Below are 22,801 nucleotides of genomic sequence, written 5' to 3'. Positions count from 1 at the left end.
TGTGCTACACCTAGAACCTTCATATTTCACCCAGAAAAACTTTATGATACATTAAAATAATACTGTAAATTTCATCAGGATCGGTTCAACAGATTTTGCAAAATAAATTTTGAAATCCAGCTTTCGTAAAAAAAATTAATTTTTTCAAAATGTTACAGGACTGAAAATAAAGCAGATAGCAAGTTGAAATTTGTTTTTGCTTATAGAAGTGCACTGTAACTTTAATTTGCAATTTTGCAAAATTAAAATCGATTAACACAACGGCGCGTCATGAATTTTTTTAAATAAACATTAATTCTTGGTGCTACGCACAGGACAGCGAATAGTTTGCTCTGATTGGGCATTCCAATGACCTTTGATAATGATTGATACATTTTAATTTTTGCTACATTTCGATATAAATAAATAAATTTGTTTATTGCAAAATAAAAACACATACTCTATCCTTTGAAATAATACTTTTATTAGCAAAAATATATAGCTTTCTTTGTTCATATATTTTAACTTAAAAAATAAAAGTTTATTAGTTTTAAACATATGCAATTGTTTAAACAATATTTCACAAACAATCATAAAATTAGTTTGATTTTTGTGGAATTAAAATATTAAAATACAACAAAATATAGAGTAAGAAAATAATATATTAGATAAAGATTGGAAGAGGTGGAAATCAACTTGTGTGAATAGAACACCGCTGTCCTGCGCGTAGCACCAAAAATTATTGTTTATTTCAAAAATTTTCTGACGCCGTGGTAATTAATCGATTTCAATTTTGAAAATTGCAAATGAAAGGTACAGTACACTTCTATAAGCAAAAAAAATTCGACTTGCTATCTGCTTTATTTTCAGTCCTGTAACATTTTGAAAAAATGAATTTTTTTGCGAAAGCTGGATTGCAAAATTTATTTTGCAAAATCTATTAAACCGATCTTAATGAAATTTACACTATTGTTTTACTGTATTATAAACTTTTTCTGGGTGAAGTATAAAGGTCCTAAGTGTAGCATAAATGGTTGAAAACGTAAAATGCGAATACTTGTTTTTGTATGGTTTTTTCGCAATTATTGCTATTTTGCAACTAGGGTGACCATTTTTTTAAATTTATAACCAATTCTATATTGTAGGAAATTTAATTATGCAACTTTTATGTCAGTACAACTTTTCTCGGAAATGAATACTTTTAAAGTTATAATCAACAAACGAAGAAAAAAATCGAATTTTTCCTTACATTTTTGACATTTTGATTATTTAAACAATGTTCCGGACCTTTTTGAGAGGGAGGATAACTCAAATATTATTATTTGATTTATTTTCAAGCAATTTCTGCAAAAACATTGGAGTCACCTCTCAACGTCCATCTCAAAACAGATGCGCCCTAGGCTATAAACAAGTTAGTTCTATCTACAAAATACTACACAAAAATTGTCTAAGGTTATATTCAGCAATAATCCTAAGGGTGCATCCACAGTGCACGCTGGTTTCCGAAGTCAGCGCGGAGTCCGTGTGCAAATAACCCTTCGTATTTATACGGGACTGTCCAAAGTGCACCTACTTGCTGTTATTAGGATTATTCGCACACGGACTCAGCTTTCTGACTCGGAAACTAGTGTGCACTTGTGCACTAAGGACGTGCCCTTATGGGCCGGCTACACACAACGTCTAGCCTGGGAGCATGCCTGCAGAGACTCGTTTGTGCAGGTAACAGCGTGTGTATGGACGGCAAGACTGTATCGCGCGTCGACATGCTGAAGATTTTACCTGTGCAGTTTTAGGTTCTACAGTTTTACTTGAACGTTTGGCCGGTAGCTCAGTCCGTTCTTCAGTTCCGCAAAAGTTTTCGAGATGGATAGACCAAGACCAGACGAAATGAGCGGCATAAGAAGTGTTTCAAAACAATTCTTAACTGAATTTATAGACTTATACAAATCTTTGCCGGCATTATGGTAGGTGAAGAGTACAGAATATTCCGACAGGAATAAGAAAAATGAAGCATACGCTTTTATTTAATACGCAATATTTAATTTTTTTTGTTTTTTTTTTTTATTTACATAAAGTACCTCGACAACTATGGCCATTGGTACAAGAACACTAACATTAGATACATAATTAAATAACGAAAACATATAATAATTATATAACTTTAACTAAAGTCTATGATATTAAATCTTCTTGTAGAGCTGAGTGGTTTTTAAAAACGATATAGTTTTCATGATCTCTGTAGGATTGGTGAGCATTTCTTTAACAGTAGGTTCCATAGCAAGTGATGTATACAGGTTGGTGAATGAGTTACATTTGGTGAGGATGTGTTTCACAGTCAGGAAAACATTGCAATGGAGGCAAGTTAGACGAGTTTCTAAAGACATCAAGAAACCATGAGTAAGTTTGGTGTGGTTAATTCGGAGTCTTCTAGTAATTGATTTTTATTTTAAATTGATTCTAAAATAGGGAATTCTTTAAAATCATATAATTTTTTTACCGTTTGTTAAAGATTAACTATTATTTTTTCCAATATTTGTACACTACCATTGAAAAATTTTGTATATTTATATAATATACTGAAAATATTTTCTTGTGGCATGGTTAATGTAGTATTATCATTGTTTAACTACTAGTTATCAATTGTATTATGTTTGTATGGGATTGAGCCATAATAATTTTAGGTGTAATGAAAATTACATTTCTTAATTAACTACTGTTTGACGTTTCGACTTCCACTCTGGAAATCGTCCTCAGAAAAATTTTAATATAAGAAATTTTTCTATAGTTTTCAAACCTATTTTTTTTTTTTTCTAATTTTTCATGTGGACGATTTCCAGAGCGCAAATCGACACGTCAAACAGTAGTTAATTAAGAAAATCTCCGCAGGAGCCACTTTTTACTCCACTTACTTCTACAGCGTTGTTGCTTGTTTTTTGTTGCTTTTTTTTAATAAACAATACCATAACGCATCCATTAAAAAAACCTCCTCCGTGTTGCTCATCATGTTGAGTTCTCGAAAGACTGAAGTTTGCGCAGTCCAGTTTTTACGTAGTCTGCACGTGTGGACAACGTACGGTGTACTGTCTTTTTGTTCCATCATGCCTGCACAGTTTTGGACTGCACAGGCAAGACTGTGTAGCCGGCCCATTAGGCTCAAACACATAATAGCAGTACTAACTAATTTTGTACATGGTAGCCGTACGTTGCTGTGTTTTATTACTTATCGCGCTTATCTTACTTCGCACTAACTGAACTGCTTCGTTTTCGTAAGTCTTCTTACCTGAATGGCGTTGTCTAGGAGTTTGATGGCTTCCATATCCACATGGTCGTTCGCCTTTATTCATGATTCTCGGCAAACTTACTTATTGTCTGGCTAACCGTTAATCTGGAGCTCTCGATTAAGATCACAGTTTCTAAAGCACCATGGAGCGTTGACGATGCTCCATGGTACGCTCTATATTGGTGACTAGACATTGACGTTTAACAAATCATCTATTCAAACTATCTAGGTTGAATGAACCATGGTGCAGAAAGTGCGAAATGGAAGAAGAGACTCCCATAATACACATGCTTGGCCATGGCAATGTGCTACGTAATTTAAGAGAGGAATTCAATCGAGAACTGAGGTTTAAACTGGAAGAGGTCCTAAAACTATTAATAAGAAAACTGTGGGCATTCGTCGAGGCCACAGAACTTAGAGTTCAAGTAAAAATGAAGATATGGTACAAAAGCACTACGACAAATTGTCAGAGCCTAACGATTCTCGCCTGATTAAAGAAGAAGAAGAGCACCAAATTTATCAAAATCAGTTGACAAATACCTCTATTAAAGAGTTTCACGAAAAAATCTTTTATTTTGCTAATTTCTCTGGGTTACTCCTCCTATCTATCCAGCTTTACTTCCTTCTTACTATTCGCAGGTCTATTTTAGGTTTTAAATACCTCCTGTAAAATGATTTTCTCGTCTGCTGGTAGTTTGAGGCACAAGCCAACTAAGCTACTCACATCATGGTAACTATATTGACACTTTTAACCATAGGACTAATTTGTTAAGATTCTTTTAAAATGTATTCATGAATTCCAAAACTAATTTGGCTTCAACATTTTGTTTTTAGTCCAAGATGGAGTGCAGCAATCAATACGCAGTTTAAAGACGGAAGGACGATGCATACACATTCATTACCAAGTTCAGGACCAATATTAACTTTAATGTTAAATGTGTGGGATGGCTTTTTGGACAACAGCAATCCAGAATCTATTGACAATTATCAAAAAATGATAGAAACGTTCAAATTTGCTTACGCTAAAAGAACCCACCTAGGAGATGAGAATTTTGTTAATGTTACCGAGGTAATCTTGTCTAAATTTTTACAATTAGGAATTATTGTTTTTTGTCCTAAAGGCGGAAATATATGTAAAATAGATCATAGCTTAAATTCATTGAGTGTAGACCTGACTAGCAAATATCTATTGACCACTACAAATGACCTAATTGAAGCTGACAATGGGATACGACAAGGGGATTCCTCGAGTCCTTTATTGTTCAACCTGATCATTGATGAAATAATAAAAAAGTAAGAATTAAAAAAGGATATCAATTGGAAGAAAAACAACCTCAGAGACCTTCCAGTAGTTGTAACCCCCCTTTCCAGTAGTTGTACCCCCCCTTAGGATCATCCTGGTTACATCTATGCTCTAAAGAGAAGTGGGGTGCCTAAATAAAACAATATGGAGAAACAAAAATATCGGGAAAGAAATAAAGGGCAGAATTTACAAAACAGTCACCAGACCAATAATGACATACGCGATAGACACACGACCTCACACAGACAGAACAAAAAGAATGCTAGAAACAGCAGAGATGAAAATCCTTCGAAACATTGATGGTAAGACACTATGAAGCAGAGCTAGAAGTACATATATACCACAGGTGGAGAATATCGCGGACAGGGTTCTTACTTATTTTCCGTGTCCGGAACACCAACAACTTTAAATTCTGTATTTCCAATGGTTGGCCACATAAATGGCCCTGTCATTTGCTACAATTAAGTATTCTTCTGTGCAGGTTTCTCTCATCTCTGTGCATGATAGTAGATTCCGGATGGTCTGAACCGCGCCACAGTCGCAGGTATCATCCTCCTGGTATCCCCATTTTTTCAGGTTGCTAGCACAACGTGAAACGCCGGTTCTTAGTCTGTTTAGCGCTTTCCAAGTAGGATACGGTACATTGTGTCCAGCAGCCATTTCCTCTGAGGAAGGAAATTGTGTCGCAGTAGCTGACTCTTGCCATAGGTGTATCCGGCGCATCTCTGGCGCTTCGGGGATGGATCTTGATGTTTTCAGGAAGCTTTTCCGAGATCTTAGTCTGCTTGGCTGAGTTTGGTGGTCATATAAGGGATGTCTTCGGTCCTTCTCCTGTTTTTTTCGTTCTACCTCTGACGTGACTTTCCTCCTGATAGATAGTGGAGCAATCCCAGCTATGGAGTATACCTCTTCGATAGGTGTCGGTTTCAGGCAACCCGATATTATACGAACCGTTTCACTTAGAGCCACGTCGACGTTCTTTGCGTAAATAGAGTTTGCCCATACTGGTGCTCCAACCTCCGCGGCCGAAAAACATAATGCTAAGGCAGAAGTGCTGAGAGTGTAGTTGTGCTCCCCATTTTGTATTAGTTAGCCTGCGGATAATATTATTTCTGGCAATTACTTTCTTCTTGACATATTGACAGTGGTATCGGCAAGACAGAGTTCTATCCAGATGGACGCCAAGGTATTTTGGCGTCTCGTTGTGTTACAGCATCTGACCACACCAGGACTGAGGATAGGGTAAGAAACAGAACAGTGGACAGGAACGACCACATGAACCAAATCACAACAAATAGAATAGTAAAGACGACGCGAGATGATTCCCCAAAAATAATGCGATCAGTGGGAAGACCACGAAACCTATGGAACGACAATTTACTGGAGGTACAATTAAAAATCAGAAAAATCATTAACAATCATGAGTACACAGAAAGAAAAAGAAGAAGTAATAAATGTTTTGAATCAGGGGGTGTTTACTGAAAATTTTATTTATTGAATGGATAGATGAGAGGGAATTAATCCGTAGCAATGGCAAGGCAATATGTCTGTTCTGATGGGAGAGGCATTTAAAAGCCAACAGAATAGTCTCTGTGTAACCGCTGCATGTTAAGGGCAACCAAGATGAACTTGCAATTTCATGTTAAGTGGTGACATCGCAGCTAACACCAGTGGTAGTTTTAGAAGCATCGGTAAACAGAATTAAATCATGATTTTTTTGTATGATTTTTACAAATGCTTTTTTATAAGAATGATATCAGATTCATGTTGATTAGAAATGATAAGTTTGTTGCCTATTAAGGCTATGGGTACATAATTCGCAAATATTTTACGTCTATCCCTACTTTTTCTGTCTTTACACGGCAAATTACGTGTAGTAAAATTCACACTGGTGTGGATATGTAAACATTACTAGAATGTCATTCTACTTGAAAATGTCATAATTAATTTAAAGAGATGGCTTTTGAATGTTCTTGGATAACTGTTATTTTTATAATTGCAAATTATTAATTCAGTTAATAAATGTGATAATTTTTTCACTAACTATGTTTTCAGTGATTGTAATAATTTATTTGTACAACAAAAACTAATAATCAATCGAGAAAAGAGGAAAAGTGTTAAAGTGATTTTTTAATAATATGTTGTTATTTTGGAACTCTTACAATTTTGAACATCTCTAACAACAAAATACTTGGATCACAGGATATATAGTCTGTTCGCTAAACTCAGACGCAACTTTCTTGATATTTTAGTCGGTAATTTTGCCAATTTTAGTAAAATTGGCAAAAAATAATTACTAAATAGTTAATACTCACTAAATAGTTAGTAATTTCGCCAATTTTTGCAAAATTGGCAAAAAACAAAAAAATTATCGACTAAAATATGTAGCCAGTTGCGTCTGAGTTTAGCGAACAGACTATATCTGATGTATTCTCTGCTTGGATCTTCCACAAATAATACACAATAAATAACTTTTTATTAAGTTCACGTCTTAAATCAATCATTTATCAAATACACTATATATCAATAATATTTAATCAATTTCTCAAAATATTCCCGATGCAATGTCAAATATTTAAAATTGTCACTGATTGTCAGTGTCTGACTGACAATATATTATGCTGACAATATTATATTCGGTTGAGTGCGTTGTAAGACAAAGACAATTTGGAAAATATTACCACGGCATTGTGTTAATTTTTTTCAAATCCTGAAAAAACCAATAAATATTTTTGAAAAATTTAAACGCAGAATGAAAGACTAAATTATTACCGAGGGCCGAAAGTCCCTTAGAATAAATAAAAAGTTTATTTTGAATGAGATATTTGAAATTAAAAATCACACTAAATTTTCTCTTAGTTTTTTCACCCCTGTAACTTATTAAAATAAACATTATAGAAGTTCTCAGGGACTTTCGGCCCTCGCTAATAACGTAATCTTTCATTCTGCGTTTAAATTTTTCAAAAATACTTATTAGTTTTCTCAGGATTCGAAAAAAATGAATCCCCATTTGAATAGCATTGCAGCCGAAAATACGTACCGATCCTCTTAAAGGAAAATATTTAGACCAGAGATGAAATGAATGTAGAGAAAATAAACTAGGCAGACGGAGTTCCGACTTGTTTGTAAAAAAAGCAGTCTAGTTTATTAGTTGAAATACATATTCTGTAAATTAAGTTTTCAAAACAAATGGTAGTCAACGTTTCCAGAGAAAAATCGTCACTGCTAAGTAAAATATTTTACTAGCATATACAAAGCAATAAATTTACGCGGCGAAAACTCAAAACATGAGCGTACTCATCATCACGTGATTCACATTTAACGTAAGAAAGGGGAGATAAGTATCAATCCCAGATACTGGATTTTTTTCAAAACTGGATCCAATCCTAGATCCCATGGAACTTTTTTCAATTATCGGGTTAAAAATGGATGGGCTTACATTATACAAAATATATATCCTTTTGGTAGGTGCAAGTCCAATTAATTGTAATGTTTTGATAATATTAATATTATCAACTAGTTACAAGAGTACAATGAAGAAGACAAGTAATACCATCAATTGATTTGATGTAATCAAACAGTACAAAATTGGGCAGCAACCGCATGACGATCGGTTGGTCTCAGGATGGCATCTGGTAGCAGAAGTTATATTTGTAATTTTATAGGGATTTGATGAAATGGAAACTTGTGCGTGAAGGTAATGTAAAGTTGGGTTTGACATGCTTTTGTGATCCTGATTTTTAATACCACAAATAACTAGTTATACTAAGAATACGACAAATATGTACTAGTAAATGTTACCTCAGATTACACACTCTGCAACTCAGTGACAAATATCTTATATTCTCAAACAAGTCAGCAAATTCACACAATATTCATTTAATTTTATATGATCAGCATTGTTTAATCTTAAAAATTCTCGAGAAACTTTTAAAACCGTGATTAAACTTTGACAGTTTTCTGACGTTTTTTGATGATATATTATTTGAATGATGCAATAATATGCTCATTTACTTTGAGAAATTACCAGGGACATATAATTTTCTTGTCGAAATCTAATACACTTACTAGAAATAAACGGTGAATGAAAAACGGATGAGAAGAATCATATTAGATGCCATATTAATAAATATTCTCTAATCAAAGATATATTTATCTGTAAACGTTAATGAAAGTATTACTTCTTCAATTGTTATCTAAATTTTAATATGACGTAACTTTTGTTTTATTCCTTTCTCGTTAAATACACTCTAATTCAGTAAATGGTAAACTCTTGTTCCAAAATAGTTATTTATGTATTTAGACCAACATGTAATACATTATTAAACGACAGTAACAGATAGTAATGGATTCGATAAGTAGGGAAGCCGTATATACAAATATATTTCTCTGAAACCATTAGAATGGACTAAGTTTTGTATAGTTATATGTATATACAACTATGTAAAATGTATAGTATAGTAAAGAAAGTAGTAATTGGTAATAGTCACAGACTTATTGGTAATAATCCATTTCTTCCAAGTGGTTCGTTTTCATCACTTATTTTGCAATTTTTCCTTAAGAGTGTAGGCGCAAAATTTCGGTCCAATGTTTTTATCCCGGCATGGGTCGCTAGGTTGGCTGTTACGTGAGTGGTTGCGCGTGTGATTTTGTCTCATATATTCAACTTTTGCCTTTAAAAAAAAATTTTAAAAATAGATTTTTAACTTAATAAAAGTTAGTATTAGCTTTACACAATGTGATATTATGTCTACATCTAAAGATGTAGACATAATATTAATTATATTTCAATACTTATAAATTTCAAATTTGTACTAGTACCTTTATTTTACTGTCCTGCAACAGAGCAAGTTCTAAAATTATCTTTGCACGATTCATATTGCAAATACAAAATAAAATAATGCTGCAATGTAAAATAATGCTGTAAAATAATGCTAAATAATATTACACACGGTGGTAAGCGCACTGACTTAACAATCGGGCCACAGTGAGTAAAATGAACCACCATTTTGAGCAGACGAGTCTATTCAATTGTAGAGGAATTGAGGAAGGATAATTAGGAGACTAGAAGGAACTAAATCATGTGTAGGTTACCATGAAAGAGTTGTGTGCAATATTCTGAAACCGTGAGAGTTTGAAACCACATAGCGACTAATGCCGAGTTAAATGCATTCATTTTATTCGAATACTGAGAAAACTAATCATTTTTTTTTATTTAAACGCAGATGAAAGATTATATATTATTACCGAGGGCCGAAAGTATCTTAGAGTAAACAAAAAGTTTTTTTGAATGAGATATTTGAAATTAAACACTAAATTTTATGCCCTGTAACTTTTTAAAATAAAAGTTTTCGGGATTTTATGCCCCCGGTAATAAAGTAATCTTTCATTCGGCGTTTAAATTTTTCAAAAATACTTATTAGTTTTCTAAGGACTCGAAAAAAATTAATGCAGTTAAAAGCATTAGCCCGAAATTTTGCGTCTACGCTCTCCGTACACGTGTGTACACGGTGTGAACACTAGTTCGAAATATCAAATTTTGGCTGAATTTTGGATTCATCTTATCTTCTAACAAGAAAAATGCAGCCTAAATTGCAATTAACCTTATTTAATGTAAAGTAACGGGAATGAAAATAATTAAGTCATAATTTCATGATATTTCAAGACGAAATACAGCGGAATGTGAATATGATTTTTTACTATTTGGTGACGATCATAACCTAAAATTATTGTAAATCGATACATCACACTTTTTAGATAATTTTGGTCAAATTTACTGGTGCCTTTTTGCACCACTGGAAAACCCTTGTATCTAATGCGGGTTTACTGGAGGTCTGTAAGAAATAGAAGAGTAGAAATAGCAAATAAAGTAGTGAAGATGGAGACGGTTCCTTAATAGGAAGATGATCACTTGGAAGACCACAATACGATGAAACGACAAATTATTCAAACTGCCAACCAATCATTATTGTATCAGTTTCCAAAATATAGCAGTATATACTCTGCAGAATTATTTGCTATTCAGAAATCCATAAGTTGGTTAATATCAAATAATATTGAAAAAGCAGTTATTATGTCAGATTCTCAATCTATATTGATGTCTATTCAAAGTTCCAAATGCGATACGCTAAAATGTCCAATATTATGCGACATTAAAAGATACCTTCAAAATATTGATGTAACTTTTGTTTGGATAAAAGGCATATAGGGATAATGGGTAATGAAAAAGATGATCAATTGGCTAAACTTGCAATTACAGAGGGAGAATTCTGTAATATAATTACTGAAAGAGATAACAAAAATATTATACACTTTAACATCCAGTCGCAATGGGAAAATCAATATATTAATCAAGCAAATTCATCATTCGACCCATACGTTAGTATTCATTCAAAATTGCCAGGTTCTTCTTATTTTAAATTAATGCACACATATTCTAAATTATTTTCCGCCAGCTTATTTCGTATTAAAACAAACCATGGAAAATTTCCTGCTCACTTATCCAAATTAGGTATAACAATAAATGCATTATGTAGCTGTGGGTCTTTCGGAGGCTTAAATCATATATTTTTTAATTACAATAATTATAATTTAAATACAAAAATTTTAATACAGTCACTCATTCAAAAGGATTATTTACCACCCTACCATATCCATAATGTTGTCTGCACCACTGATATGAACATATTAAATCTGCTACTTATAACTTTAATTTTTTGAGAAAACTATTTTGAGAAAACTATAGTTTTCTCAAAAGTAATAATATATATTTATAAATGTATATAATATGAATTTATTTTATTATCGTACATAATTATCTTGATTATTTAATTCATAGGAGATTCTGACCAATAGAAAGCTACAGAAATCTGAATTAAATCGATAATTTTTGATACTCTCCCGTCGTTAAGTATATTACGTCAGATGCCCTTCGTTGCTACGAAAAAATACATTCAGTGACATTAATGACAATTAATGTTTTAAAAATTATAAAAGTGATTACTTTCAATCGTCAAATATTTATAAAAACTGTGTGTTTAATGGTACTTACATAAATAAATTACAATAAAATTTTGGTTTTGAACAGTTTTATTCATGAAATAATCGCAACAAATTGCACTCGACCTCTGAAATTAATATAGAATTTTTGCTCTCGTGACACTTTGACATAATTTCACTCGCCTTAACTGTCAAAGTGTCGCTCGGGAAAAATTCAATAATTTCAGAGCTCTTGTGCATATACTACTGATTATTTCATTCATAGGAGATTCTGACCAATAGAAAGCTACAGAAATCTGAATTAAATCGATAATTTTTGATAATCTCCCGTCGTTAAGTATATTACGTCAGATGCCCTTCGTTGCTACAAAAAAATACATTCAGTGACATTAATGACAATTAATGTTTTAAAAATTATAAAAGTGATGACTTTAAATCGTCATATTATATTTATAAAAACTGTGTGTTTAATGGTACTTTGTACTTACATAAATAAATTACAATTAAATTTTGGTTTTGAACAGTTTTATTCATGAAATAATCGCAACAAATTGCACACGATCTTTGAAATTAATATAGAATTTTTGCTCTCGTGACACTTTGACATAATTTCACTCGCCTTCGGCTCGTGAAATTAAAACTCTCAAAGTGTCACTCGGGAAAAATTCAATAATTTCAGAGCTCTTGTGCAATTACTACTGATAATTTTGACATAAAAAGATCTGTGGCAAATGGACTTGCATCCAAGCCAAAAACAAGCACACAAACACGCATACACACACACACACACACAAACGACAAATTACTGGTGACACAATGAAAAACCGATAGAGATATTCTTGCAGAAAAATTAGAAGAAGAAGAAGCATTAATGGTAGAAGTAAAACGTTGTCTTTGTTAGTTTTAAGGCTCTGAATGCATTGGTCATTTATATACATATTATCAACATTTTAATATTAATACAAATTAATATTCTTACGCAAAAATACTTAGATATTATTCAAGACTTTTATGTGCTTAGTAGTTCTTTTTTAATTCTAGGTGATGGCTGACCTAACCTCAAAAGCCTTTGCCGAACAACTAAGAAATATGATAAATCTTACTGCCACCAGTTCAGATATTACATATTACGGAGCTAATGCAACTGTTCCCCAGGATCAAGGTACAGCAAATTTATGCTTTTTAGCTCCAAATGGCGATGCTATCGTCGTTACCAGCACCATTAATGGCATGTAAGTACAGCTTAATATGATATTATTTCAAGTTTACATTTAAGAACTAGGTAGTAATCATACATAACTGTAAAAAGGTTAAATTCAATGTAAAAGGCAACATAATAACATCAACATAGACATCAAAATAGTTGGCAAATAACAAAAATTGCCGGAAAGCCAAATTTTGGTGGAGAGCTAGAGTTTACCATACTAAATAAAGTTTTAAAAGTCCCCATCGATCCCATGTGTGCATCAAAAGTTATTCGGGGTCAAAGGTCAACATTTGAGATTTTTTGGATTTTTCTCGAAAACGGTAATTGTTATCAAAAAAAAGCTTAAACCAAAGTTGTCGATCTTAACATTCTCTACCAAAATAGTCCTTAAAATTTTTCCTAAGAGTTACCATTCCTGCGATATCGCGATTTTAAAAGTTACATTATACATTATATTATGCACATATTATAAGCCACGTACATATATATCAGGCACTTAAGACAAGTATAAATGCCTATTTGTGTTTTTTTATATAATGTATTATACTATTCTGAAAATATTTCTTCAAAAGATAATAATCCGTCCCAAAATGAATTTATCTATCCACGTAGCCTTGAAAAACATTTGGCTATACTCTTGTTTAAAAAAGAACAGAATATTTATTCTAAACAATGGCTACAGTATTGTTCGTAGGTCTTGTTCATATTATCTGTTTCTTTTAGTGCTAAAGTTTCAGTTCAAGTGAATATAAGTACTGATTACAAGCGTCTACTATTTAGTACCGTTACCGTTATTTGTACAATTTTATTGTTTTAAAATTGTCTCAGTTTAGCTTTATTTGCAATAAACTTTTAAGTGAAACTAAAACAGTTTTGGTTGATCGTGGAATGCCAAATTTATTTGAGGCTAGTGTCGCGAGAGGTGATGAGTTTATTAAGTATTCAAGAACTCAAAAATCCGTTACAATACACGTGGATTGCAGAAAATCACACATTCGGAAAACCTCAATCGCTGCAGTGAAAAGACAACAGGAGGAGGAACAGGCTAGTACTTCAAATGTAAGTCTACCTCATATTAGAACGCGAGTAAGTGAATCACATTTTTGTTTTAAAAAATACTGTTTATTTTGTGGCAACGAAGCCAATGAAGAAACTAAGGAAAAGAAAGCACAGCATCTTCGAAAAAAAATTTGTAACGTGACTACTCTAAAATTCAAAGAATCCCTGTTGAAATTAGCTAAATATAGTTCTGATGATGTTTCGAAGGCTGCTCTTGAACGTATTAATTTTGAGTATGATTTAGTCACTGCTGATGCAAAATACAATAACAGTTGTTACAAATCTTTCTTAAAACCTAATACTGATAGTAAAATTGGCCGTCCACAAGATGAAACTGTAAACTCTGCGATGGAGGAAATGTTTCAATTCATAGAAACGAGTGTTGATTGTCAGTTTTCGTTGGATGAATTAAGAAATGTTTGTCAAGATGTAGTTTTAGATGACAAAACTATAAAAATACGATTGAAATTGAAGTACGGTAGTAGAATTATTATTACAGAGAAGCCTGAAAAACTAACATTTATTTGTTTTATTGACAATTACCAAGAGTCAAGTCTGGTCTGATAAAAAAGACTTAAATGAAAAAGACAAGCGGTCAAAAACTTTGAAAGCCGCAGCAGAAATTGTTCGTGAAGATATTAAATCTTGTGTTTTCGATAATATTATGTATCCCTTACCAGGTAGAATGTACGAGGATATAAATAACGATATTCCCGAATCATTGTCATATTTTTTGGAACAAGTCATTTTAAAAAACAAGCGTCATAATTAAGATTATCTAAAATTAGCTTGTACGAATATTATGGTAGGGGAGCCCAAGCGGGGATTTTTGCAGTTACTCGAGCGCGTCAGATTATCATATGGGGAGAAACGTGGTACCCTGCAGATGTACCTCTGCCATATATTGGCTCTTAACACAGGGGAGTTCGTTTAGGGGGGCCCGAAAAAAAAAATCTATCCTTAAAAATACTCGAAATTGTCAGATTAAGATAAGGTAAGTTAAGTACATGCAAAACAGTGTATATTTAAAAAATCTGACGATTTGAGCGGGGGGTAAGGGAATTGGTGAGTCACAAAGTTTCACAAGAAAAAGGCGAATATTTCGCGAAATGAACGTCAGATCGAAAAACTAAAAACCACACGTTCAATATTTTTCAAAAATTTATCGATAGATACCAAACACGACCCCTCGCAGAGAGGGGTGGGGGGTAAATTTTAAATTTTAAATACAAATCCCGCGATATTTAGCAAAATAAACATCAGATCGAAAAACTGCAAAATACACTTATTTAATATTTTTGAAAAATATATCGAATGGTACCAGACGCGACCCCCCATGGAGGTGGGGTGGGGGGTTACTTTAAAATCTTAAATGGGAGCCCCCATTTTTTATTGCAGGTTTGAATTTTCTGCATAAAAATAAGCAACTTTTATTCGAAACATTTTTTCGAATTATGGATAGATGGCGCTATATTCGGAATAAACGATTAATGAAAATGGAAAATTAAATTAAAAAATGGCAAGCGCCCGCTAAAATGGAAAATTTTACTTAACTTTTTTTGGTTTTAGGACCTAATAATCACAACCCAATAGGTCCCCAAAGCGCTCGAGTGACTGCACATTTAGCATACTTTGCTCCCCTACCATTAGCCACTGCATCATGACAGCTGTTCGGCCTAGAACCTTTAAATCTAAACTACAGCTGGGTCTTTCAGTTTTTTTTTCATCGGCGATTTGCTTCGAAACGTCTCATACAAATTTTTTCGTATCTTGGTTTATGCGCCGCTTACAGTGAAACAATGAGCTATGAAGCAGCAGCAGTTTTCAGTCATTCACATCATATTTTACCACCAGAAACAGGCATATTCAATATTCATCCAATATGTTGCAGACAATGCTGACATTAATGTAAATACTTTGGACGGCAATGATACTATTCATATAATGGGTATTATCTAATTTGTGACTCCCAAAAATTCAGTATTACAAGAAGAGCCGATGCCACGAGTAACTGAAGTTCTTTCGGCAAAAGATTTTGCAGCAAAGGCTCATGTACCTATACAGGTCTATCAAAACTCTGGTGTGGTTGGGTACAGCAAAACAAATGTGCGAAATTTTGATTATGAAAATAAATCTAAAGTATATTTTTTGAAAAAGTTGATGTGACATGGGTCTATGACAAATACAAAAATTTTTCTCTACCTGGTTGGAATGGTTACATTGAATGCGTGACGAGTAATATTATAGATTTTTTTAAGTCAAAAATTACATTTTTGCCATTTGTTCATCAACCAGCAAGTAATTACATTACAATATACACAAGCCGAGTACAAAAAACCTACCGAGTACACTACCTCACAGGTGGTGTGGAAACGTGTGCATATCATGTATAATGTGACTCTTAGAATCGCGATATCTCAGGAATGGCAACTCTTAGGAAAAAAATCGTGGAAACTATTTTCGAAGAGCATTTTAAGATCTGCAACTTTGGTTTAAGGTTTTTTGAAGTTATACTTCTTTACCGGCGATATGAGGGTGAATTTTTATATGTTAAAACCTATGATCCCGGCGCATGCGCATTATAACTTTGTTCTGATTGGATGTTCAAATGACATGTCAGAAATTATTCAATATGGCGGCTATGGCACAGCTGTAGTTAGATTATTTATGGTTGTTGCGTTTTAAAATTTGTGTGAAAAGAAACAACAAACAAAAGTAAGTTAATAGTTATACTGCCTTTTTAAATAGTTTTCATATACCTATATTTTTGGACTATTTTGGACAAGGAAAACTTATTCTAATTTGGTAAATAGTTTTTATTATAATCATAATATTGTAATTATACATTTGGATTAGGTTGAAATACAGTAGAGCGCCGATTATCCGAACTAATTGGGGGACATAGGTGTTCGGAAAACCGATTTGTTCGGATAATCGAACTACAATATATTGATATATATTTATAGTCATACATATTTATCCACAAGTGAATAAAAGCCATATTTATATACCTACATATTTATTTATATATTGATAATGACAACTAGCAACTAAACAAAAAAGTGCAGTTTTTGCAACAACATAATTATTTTTGGATACAATATTGAAGAAAATTGAAGATATTTTAAGCGTCAATTACTAACGCTTGCTCGATATTCGAGTGCGGGACGCGGGAGTCGATAGTTTGAATAAGCGGTCGTTCGGTTGATCGACGTTCGGATAATCGACGCTCTACTGTACATTTATTTTCTCAAGAATGGGGATTTTAGAGAGAAATCCCAAATTAGGTCCGATTTTTATTTTTAATTTATGATTTTTTGGCGTAGATTTATTTATCTAGTAGGTATGTAATGCTTTGATTTACATACTTAATTTGATTACCAACAAAAGTTCTACCAATCTTCATCTAATATATTGTTTTCTTAGTGTTTTGTTATATTTTAATATTTTCTTCCACAAAATTTAAACTACATAATTTAATTATATTCAAAACAACTGTCAAACGGTAAAACGTTAAGTTACCCTATTTTTCCACATGACAAATAATGTGGAATTGGACGAGTGAGTCTAGGCTTCGATTACGAATCAATGCGCCCCGAAATTCACGGGTTCGATTCCCGATGCAAGTTTTTATTTTTTAATTTTTTTATGCATTTTATGATTTGTTATATAATTTTTTTTTCAGAAAATGCGTATTTAAAATTTTTGCCAATAATTATCGTTCACAAATCATTTTTTTTGTGGCATTTTTCAATGTGTTTGTGTGCGTTTTATTCTTTTATTTTTTTTAAATTTTTGGTAGTGTCTTAAAAATCACATAATATGTAGTAGAAGTATAACTTCTTACGTGCGTACAAAGTACACACACATTCTTTTTTTGATAAAACTTACCGTATTCGAAAAAAAATCCAAAAAATTTCAAATTTGGATCTTTGACCTCGAATAATTTTGTTGCATACATGGGATCGATAGGGACTTTTAAAACTTTATTTTTTATGGTGTACCCTAGCTCTCCACCAAAATTTGGCTTTCCGAATATTTTTGTTACTTTAAATGTCTATATAGACCAGGTTATAACCTCAATAACAGCAACTGGCGGTTGTACACACCTTCTTTCGACGAATTTCTCTTAATTATTAAATTTGACAACAATTTCCGGAGTTGACACCGAAACGAAAAGTATTATTAAGCTGTTGAGGATTTAATGACAAACTATGGTTCTATAGAGGTACATGGGGAAATAGTCACGGCTAGAAGGCTCATAACGCCTGCAGAAAGAATAGTGCTATCAAATGTTTGTCCAAGTATCCCACATGAAGTAATCATCCAAGAATTAAAACATCTCGGCCTAAACTTATTTTCTCCAATCACTTTCTTAAAGATCAGTGCCTCTCTTCAAGAATATAGCCATATAAAAAGTTTTAGAAGGCAAGTGTTTATTAGTCCGCATAACACGACTATCCCAGATTCAATTCTTCTAAATTATGATAATACTAGTTACAGAATATTTATTTCGCAGGATAGTATGACATGCTATTTCTGTAGACAAACAGGTCACATTGCTAGTAACTGTTCAAGCAATAATAATTCTTCTTCCCAGCCTTCGGGACCCTTAGCCCCCCCTACTGTTCAATCTTCTGACTCTCCTACCAATGCGGGTAATCAAATCGACCATACTTCTAATACTGATCAAAATAAAACTACCGAAATATTTCCACAAGTATCCACACCAAACGCCTCTAACTCTACATCAGTGGAAATTATACAGCCCGTTTCTGAAGCAACCCAAGATTTAAAAACTAACGAAAATACTCCACTGGAATCTTCTGCTACAGCCGAAAATATAAAGATAATTTCACAGACTTCACTAGCGATCACGAAAGAATCACCCTATCCCTCCACCAAACGAACCATAGAGGAAACATTATCTCCACCTGTTGAAAATATTGTTGATAATCAAACATTTCTTCTTCCTGCTGAACCTCATAAAACCAAAACTCAAAAGAATAAAAAACCTAAACGCTCATTACCTATCCCGGAATCCCTTGAATCATAATCTAAGTAAACAATCAACACCGTCCATTTTAAGCTATAACCAATTAATGATGCTTATTGAAAATATTCAAGGCAGCCAATCTCCTATCGAAATTGTTAAAGAATTAACATCTGATTTCCTTGGCCTCATAAATTTGCTTACCTTCTCTTATCAATATATTCCAGACAGAGCCACAAACATCGTTATACAAGGCTAAAAACCCTACTGATACGTTTTCTCGGTGAAGACGCTACTACTGAGAGTGAATCTATCTTCAACTGAAACATAACATCCAACTCAATTTTACAGCGGAATATTGATGGACTTTTCCATCGCTTACCAATGCTCAATATCATTCAATCAGAACACTGTTCCGAAATTATATGTCTACAGGAAAATAATCTCTTATCTTCTAACCCATATTCGCCAAAACATTTTACATGCTTTCGTAAAGACCGAACTAACACAGCTCTCGCAAGTGGGGGAGTTGCAATTTTAGTACCACTTATTTCGACTTTCCCGTATTGCAGTATATACACAGCCGAATTATTCGCTTTCTACAGAGCACTTGAGTTTTCTAACGACAATAACATTCTTTCTGATTCGCTTAGTGCGATAACATCGGTACAAAAGTTATATCCAATTTCTTCACTTATCTCAAAAATGGTAGAATAGTCAACTTCATTTGGATTCCTTCCTACGTGGGCATTAGTGGAAATGAAGATGCAGACTCAAGTGCGTGTAGTGCAGTGACTAGTGCGGATTCAGAAACGATATTAAATTGTGCCCTTAATGACTTGAAAGTGTTGATAAAACAATATGTGTTAACCCGGCACCTGCCACGTGGGGTGCTACCAGCACCCCATAACATATTTTTATCAAATATTTGGTATTTCAAGTTTGGTTACCGTGCTATGAGTCATAGTAGCTTTCTATAATAATATATAGCATACATGTATTAGCGTTTGAAGTGGTTATTTAGTGTCATTCTGAACTTGCAGCTCTAAAGTCGAAATGGAGTGTCATCATCTGGCACTTTAAGTTTTAATTTTTTTTGTGTTTTTGATAAACAGGTCAAATTTACATTTTTTATTGAAATAACTGATTTAAATTATTAATATAGACCCTATACTCACTAAATCTTAATTTTTTTAGATATTTTACTTCATTTCATTTATTATGGCTTGGTACTTGCTAATTTGCTTATAACACCTTTTTCATTTTATTTTTTAACTTTTATAACATATGTATTAGTGGCTAATAAGTTAATAAAACATGTTTTTTATATTCTTGTGTTACTCAACACATTATTCTGTTTTTTAAACAAGTAGATCACAGAAAATTTTTAAGGGGTGCTGTGAGCACCCCATGTGGCAGTTGACGCCTTGCAAGGCCACGTGGCAGGTGCCGGGTTAAATGACTGGCTCGATGAATGGCAAAATTTAAATTCAAAACTCAGGCAAATTAAAGACACAGTAAAAAAGTCAAAACAGTTTATAAAAGTTATGAGAAAGCAGTTTTAACCGCCTACGACTAGACCTTACCAGGCTTACTCACTCATATTTGTTCTCAAGATCTGAACCAAATATTTGTGAATCGTGTAACACACAACTAACTGTCAAACATTGAATGCCAAAATATACACAAGAACGGATTGATTTTAATATCGCGTCAAATATGACAGTTCGGGGTGCCAATAATAAAGAACCAAACAATTTAATTGACTTTTTAAAAACAATTGGTGTATTCAATAAAATCTAACAAGTTTTTGTATATAATGCATGTAACCTTACTTTTGTACTATACTTACATTGTACCACATTTTGGTTAACCTATTATGTATTGTTCTGTCGCTAATAACCATTAGATGGATGCGACTTTTTGTTAATAAAAAAAAGTATTACTCAGGTAAAAATATTACATTTTATACCCAAATAATACTTGTTACAAAATACATTATCAGTAGTAATTACACGAGAGCTCTAAAATTATCGATTTGTATCCCGAGAGACACTTTGACAGTTTTAGTTTTACGACCCGAAGGGGAGTGAAATTATATCAAAGTGTCACGAGGGAAAAACAAATCGATAATTTTGAAGAGCTCGAATGTAATTTGGTAAGATTATTTCATGAATAAAATTGTTTTTTAAATCATTTTAATTAATATTTTGTTGATATCTTCGCCTGAATATTTGCTAAACCTGTTCATGGTGTTCTATTTGACAAGTTGTAAAACAGTAATTGTCATTAATGTCAATAAATGTTCATTTTTGCGTAGTAACCAAGGGCATAACCTCACGTAATACTTGACGATGGGAATTTACCGAAAAAAATTACCGCTGTAATTTTTATTTTTGTAGCTTCCTATTGGTCAGAATCTCTATGAATGAAATAATCATTACAACCAAACTGTGGCTATAGTCCAGGGCGGATCTGTTTTGAGATGGACGTTGATGGGTGACTCTATTTTTTTTTCAGAAATTGCTTGGAATTAACCCATATAATAATAATTGGGTTATCCTCCCACTCAAAAATTTCCGGAACATTGTTTAAATAATCAAAATGTCAAAAAATGAAGGAAAAATTCGATTTTTTTTTTTCGTTTTTTGATTATAACTTTAAAATTATTTACTTCCGAGAAAAGTTACACTAAAATAAAAATTGCGTGATTAAATTTACTACAACATAAGATTGGTTAAAAAATTTTGTTACCCTTGTTACAAAATAGCAATAACTGCGAAAAAAACATAAAAAATATTCGCATTTTACATTTTTCGACCATTTCTGCTACACTTAGGACCTTCATGTTTCATCCAAAACAACTCTATGATGTGATAAAATAATACTGTAAATTTAGTTAAGATCGGTTCAATAGATTTTGCAAAATAAATTTTGCAATCCAGCTTTCGCAAAATAATCATTTTTTCAAAATATTTCAGGACTGAAAATAAAGCAGATAGCAAGTTCAATTTTTTTTACAAATAGAAAAGTAATGTACCTTTCATTTGCATTTTGCAAAATTAAAATCGGTTAACTACCACGGCGTCAGGAATTTTTTTAAATGAACATTAATTTTTGGTGCTACGCGCAGGACAGCGGTGTTCGATTCACACAAATTGATTTCCACCAAAATGTCTTCCAATCTTTATCTAATATATTATTTTCTTACTCTATTTTTGTTGTATGTTCATATTTTAATGCCACAAAAATCTAACTAATTTGATTATTTATGAAAAATTGTTTAAACCATTGCATATGTTTAAAAATAATACACTTTTATTTTTTAAGTTAAAATATATGAACAAATAAAGTTTTTGCTAAAAATAAAACGCGTGTGGAAAAGTAAAACGCGTGCGGAAAATAACACGTGTGCGGAAAATAAAACTTTCTAAACTAAAACGCGTGCGCGAAAGGAGACATTTTTGCACGCTCGTAGAAAAAATTTATTTTGCAAAATTTATTAAACCGATGTTAATCAAATTTACAGTATTGTTTTACTATATCATAAAGTTTTTCTGGGTGAAATATGAAGGTCCTAAGTGTAGCAGAAATGGTTGAAAAACGTAAAATGCGAATACTTTATGGTTTTTTCGAAATTATTTCTATTTTGCAACAAGGGTGACAATTTCTAAAATTTGCAGTTAATCCTATATTGTAGGAAATTTAATTACGCAACTTTTATGTCAATGCAACTTTTCTCGAAAATGAATACTTTTAAAGTTATAATCTCAAAACCAAGAAAAAATCGAATTTTTCCTTCATATTTTGACATTTTGATTATTTAAACAATGTTCCGGACCGTTTTGAGTGGGAGGATAATTCAAATATTATTATATGATCTACTTTTCAAGCAATTTCTGCAAAAAAATATATATGAGTCACCTCTCAACATCAAAATGTACTAATATTTTTACAGATGCGCCTTGGTCTACTAAATGC

At 32.6% G+C, this 22,801-nt stretch overlaps 1 protein-coding gene across 3 annotated transcripts in view; it reads left to right on the top strand.

Annotated features, from left to right (window-relative positions):
• The window catches only part of LOC114324242 (glutathione hydrolase 1 proenzyme), a 128,740-nt gene that overhangs the window by 79,723 nt on the left and 26,216 nt on the right, over positions 1 to 22,801 (top strand). For all 3 annotated transcript variants that reach the window (XM_028272032.2, XM_028272030.2, XM_028272031.2), the window contains 2 exons: positions 4,094 to 4,328; positions 12,603 to 12,793. In XM_028272032.2, coding sequence (XP_028127833.2) covers positions 4,094 to 4,328; positions 12,603 to 12,793 — 426 coding nt within the window. The remainder of the gene's footprint in view (positions 1 to 4,093; positions 4,329 to 12,602; positions 12,794 to 22,801) is intronic.

The sequence above is a fragment of the Diabrotica virgifera genome, chromosome 3 (assembly GCF_917563875.1).
Source record: "Diabrotica virgifera virgifera chromosome 3, PGI_DIABVI_V3a".
In the NCBI taxonomy this organism is placed as follows: domain Eukaryota; kingdom Metazoa; phylum Arthropoda; class Insecta; order Coleoptera; family Chrysomelidae; genus Diabrotica; species Diabrotica virgifera.
The sequence above is the reverse complement of the archived record's forward strand: the minus strand, read 5'-3'. Positions and strand labels throughout refer to the sequence as shown.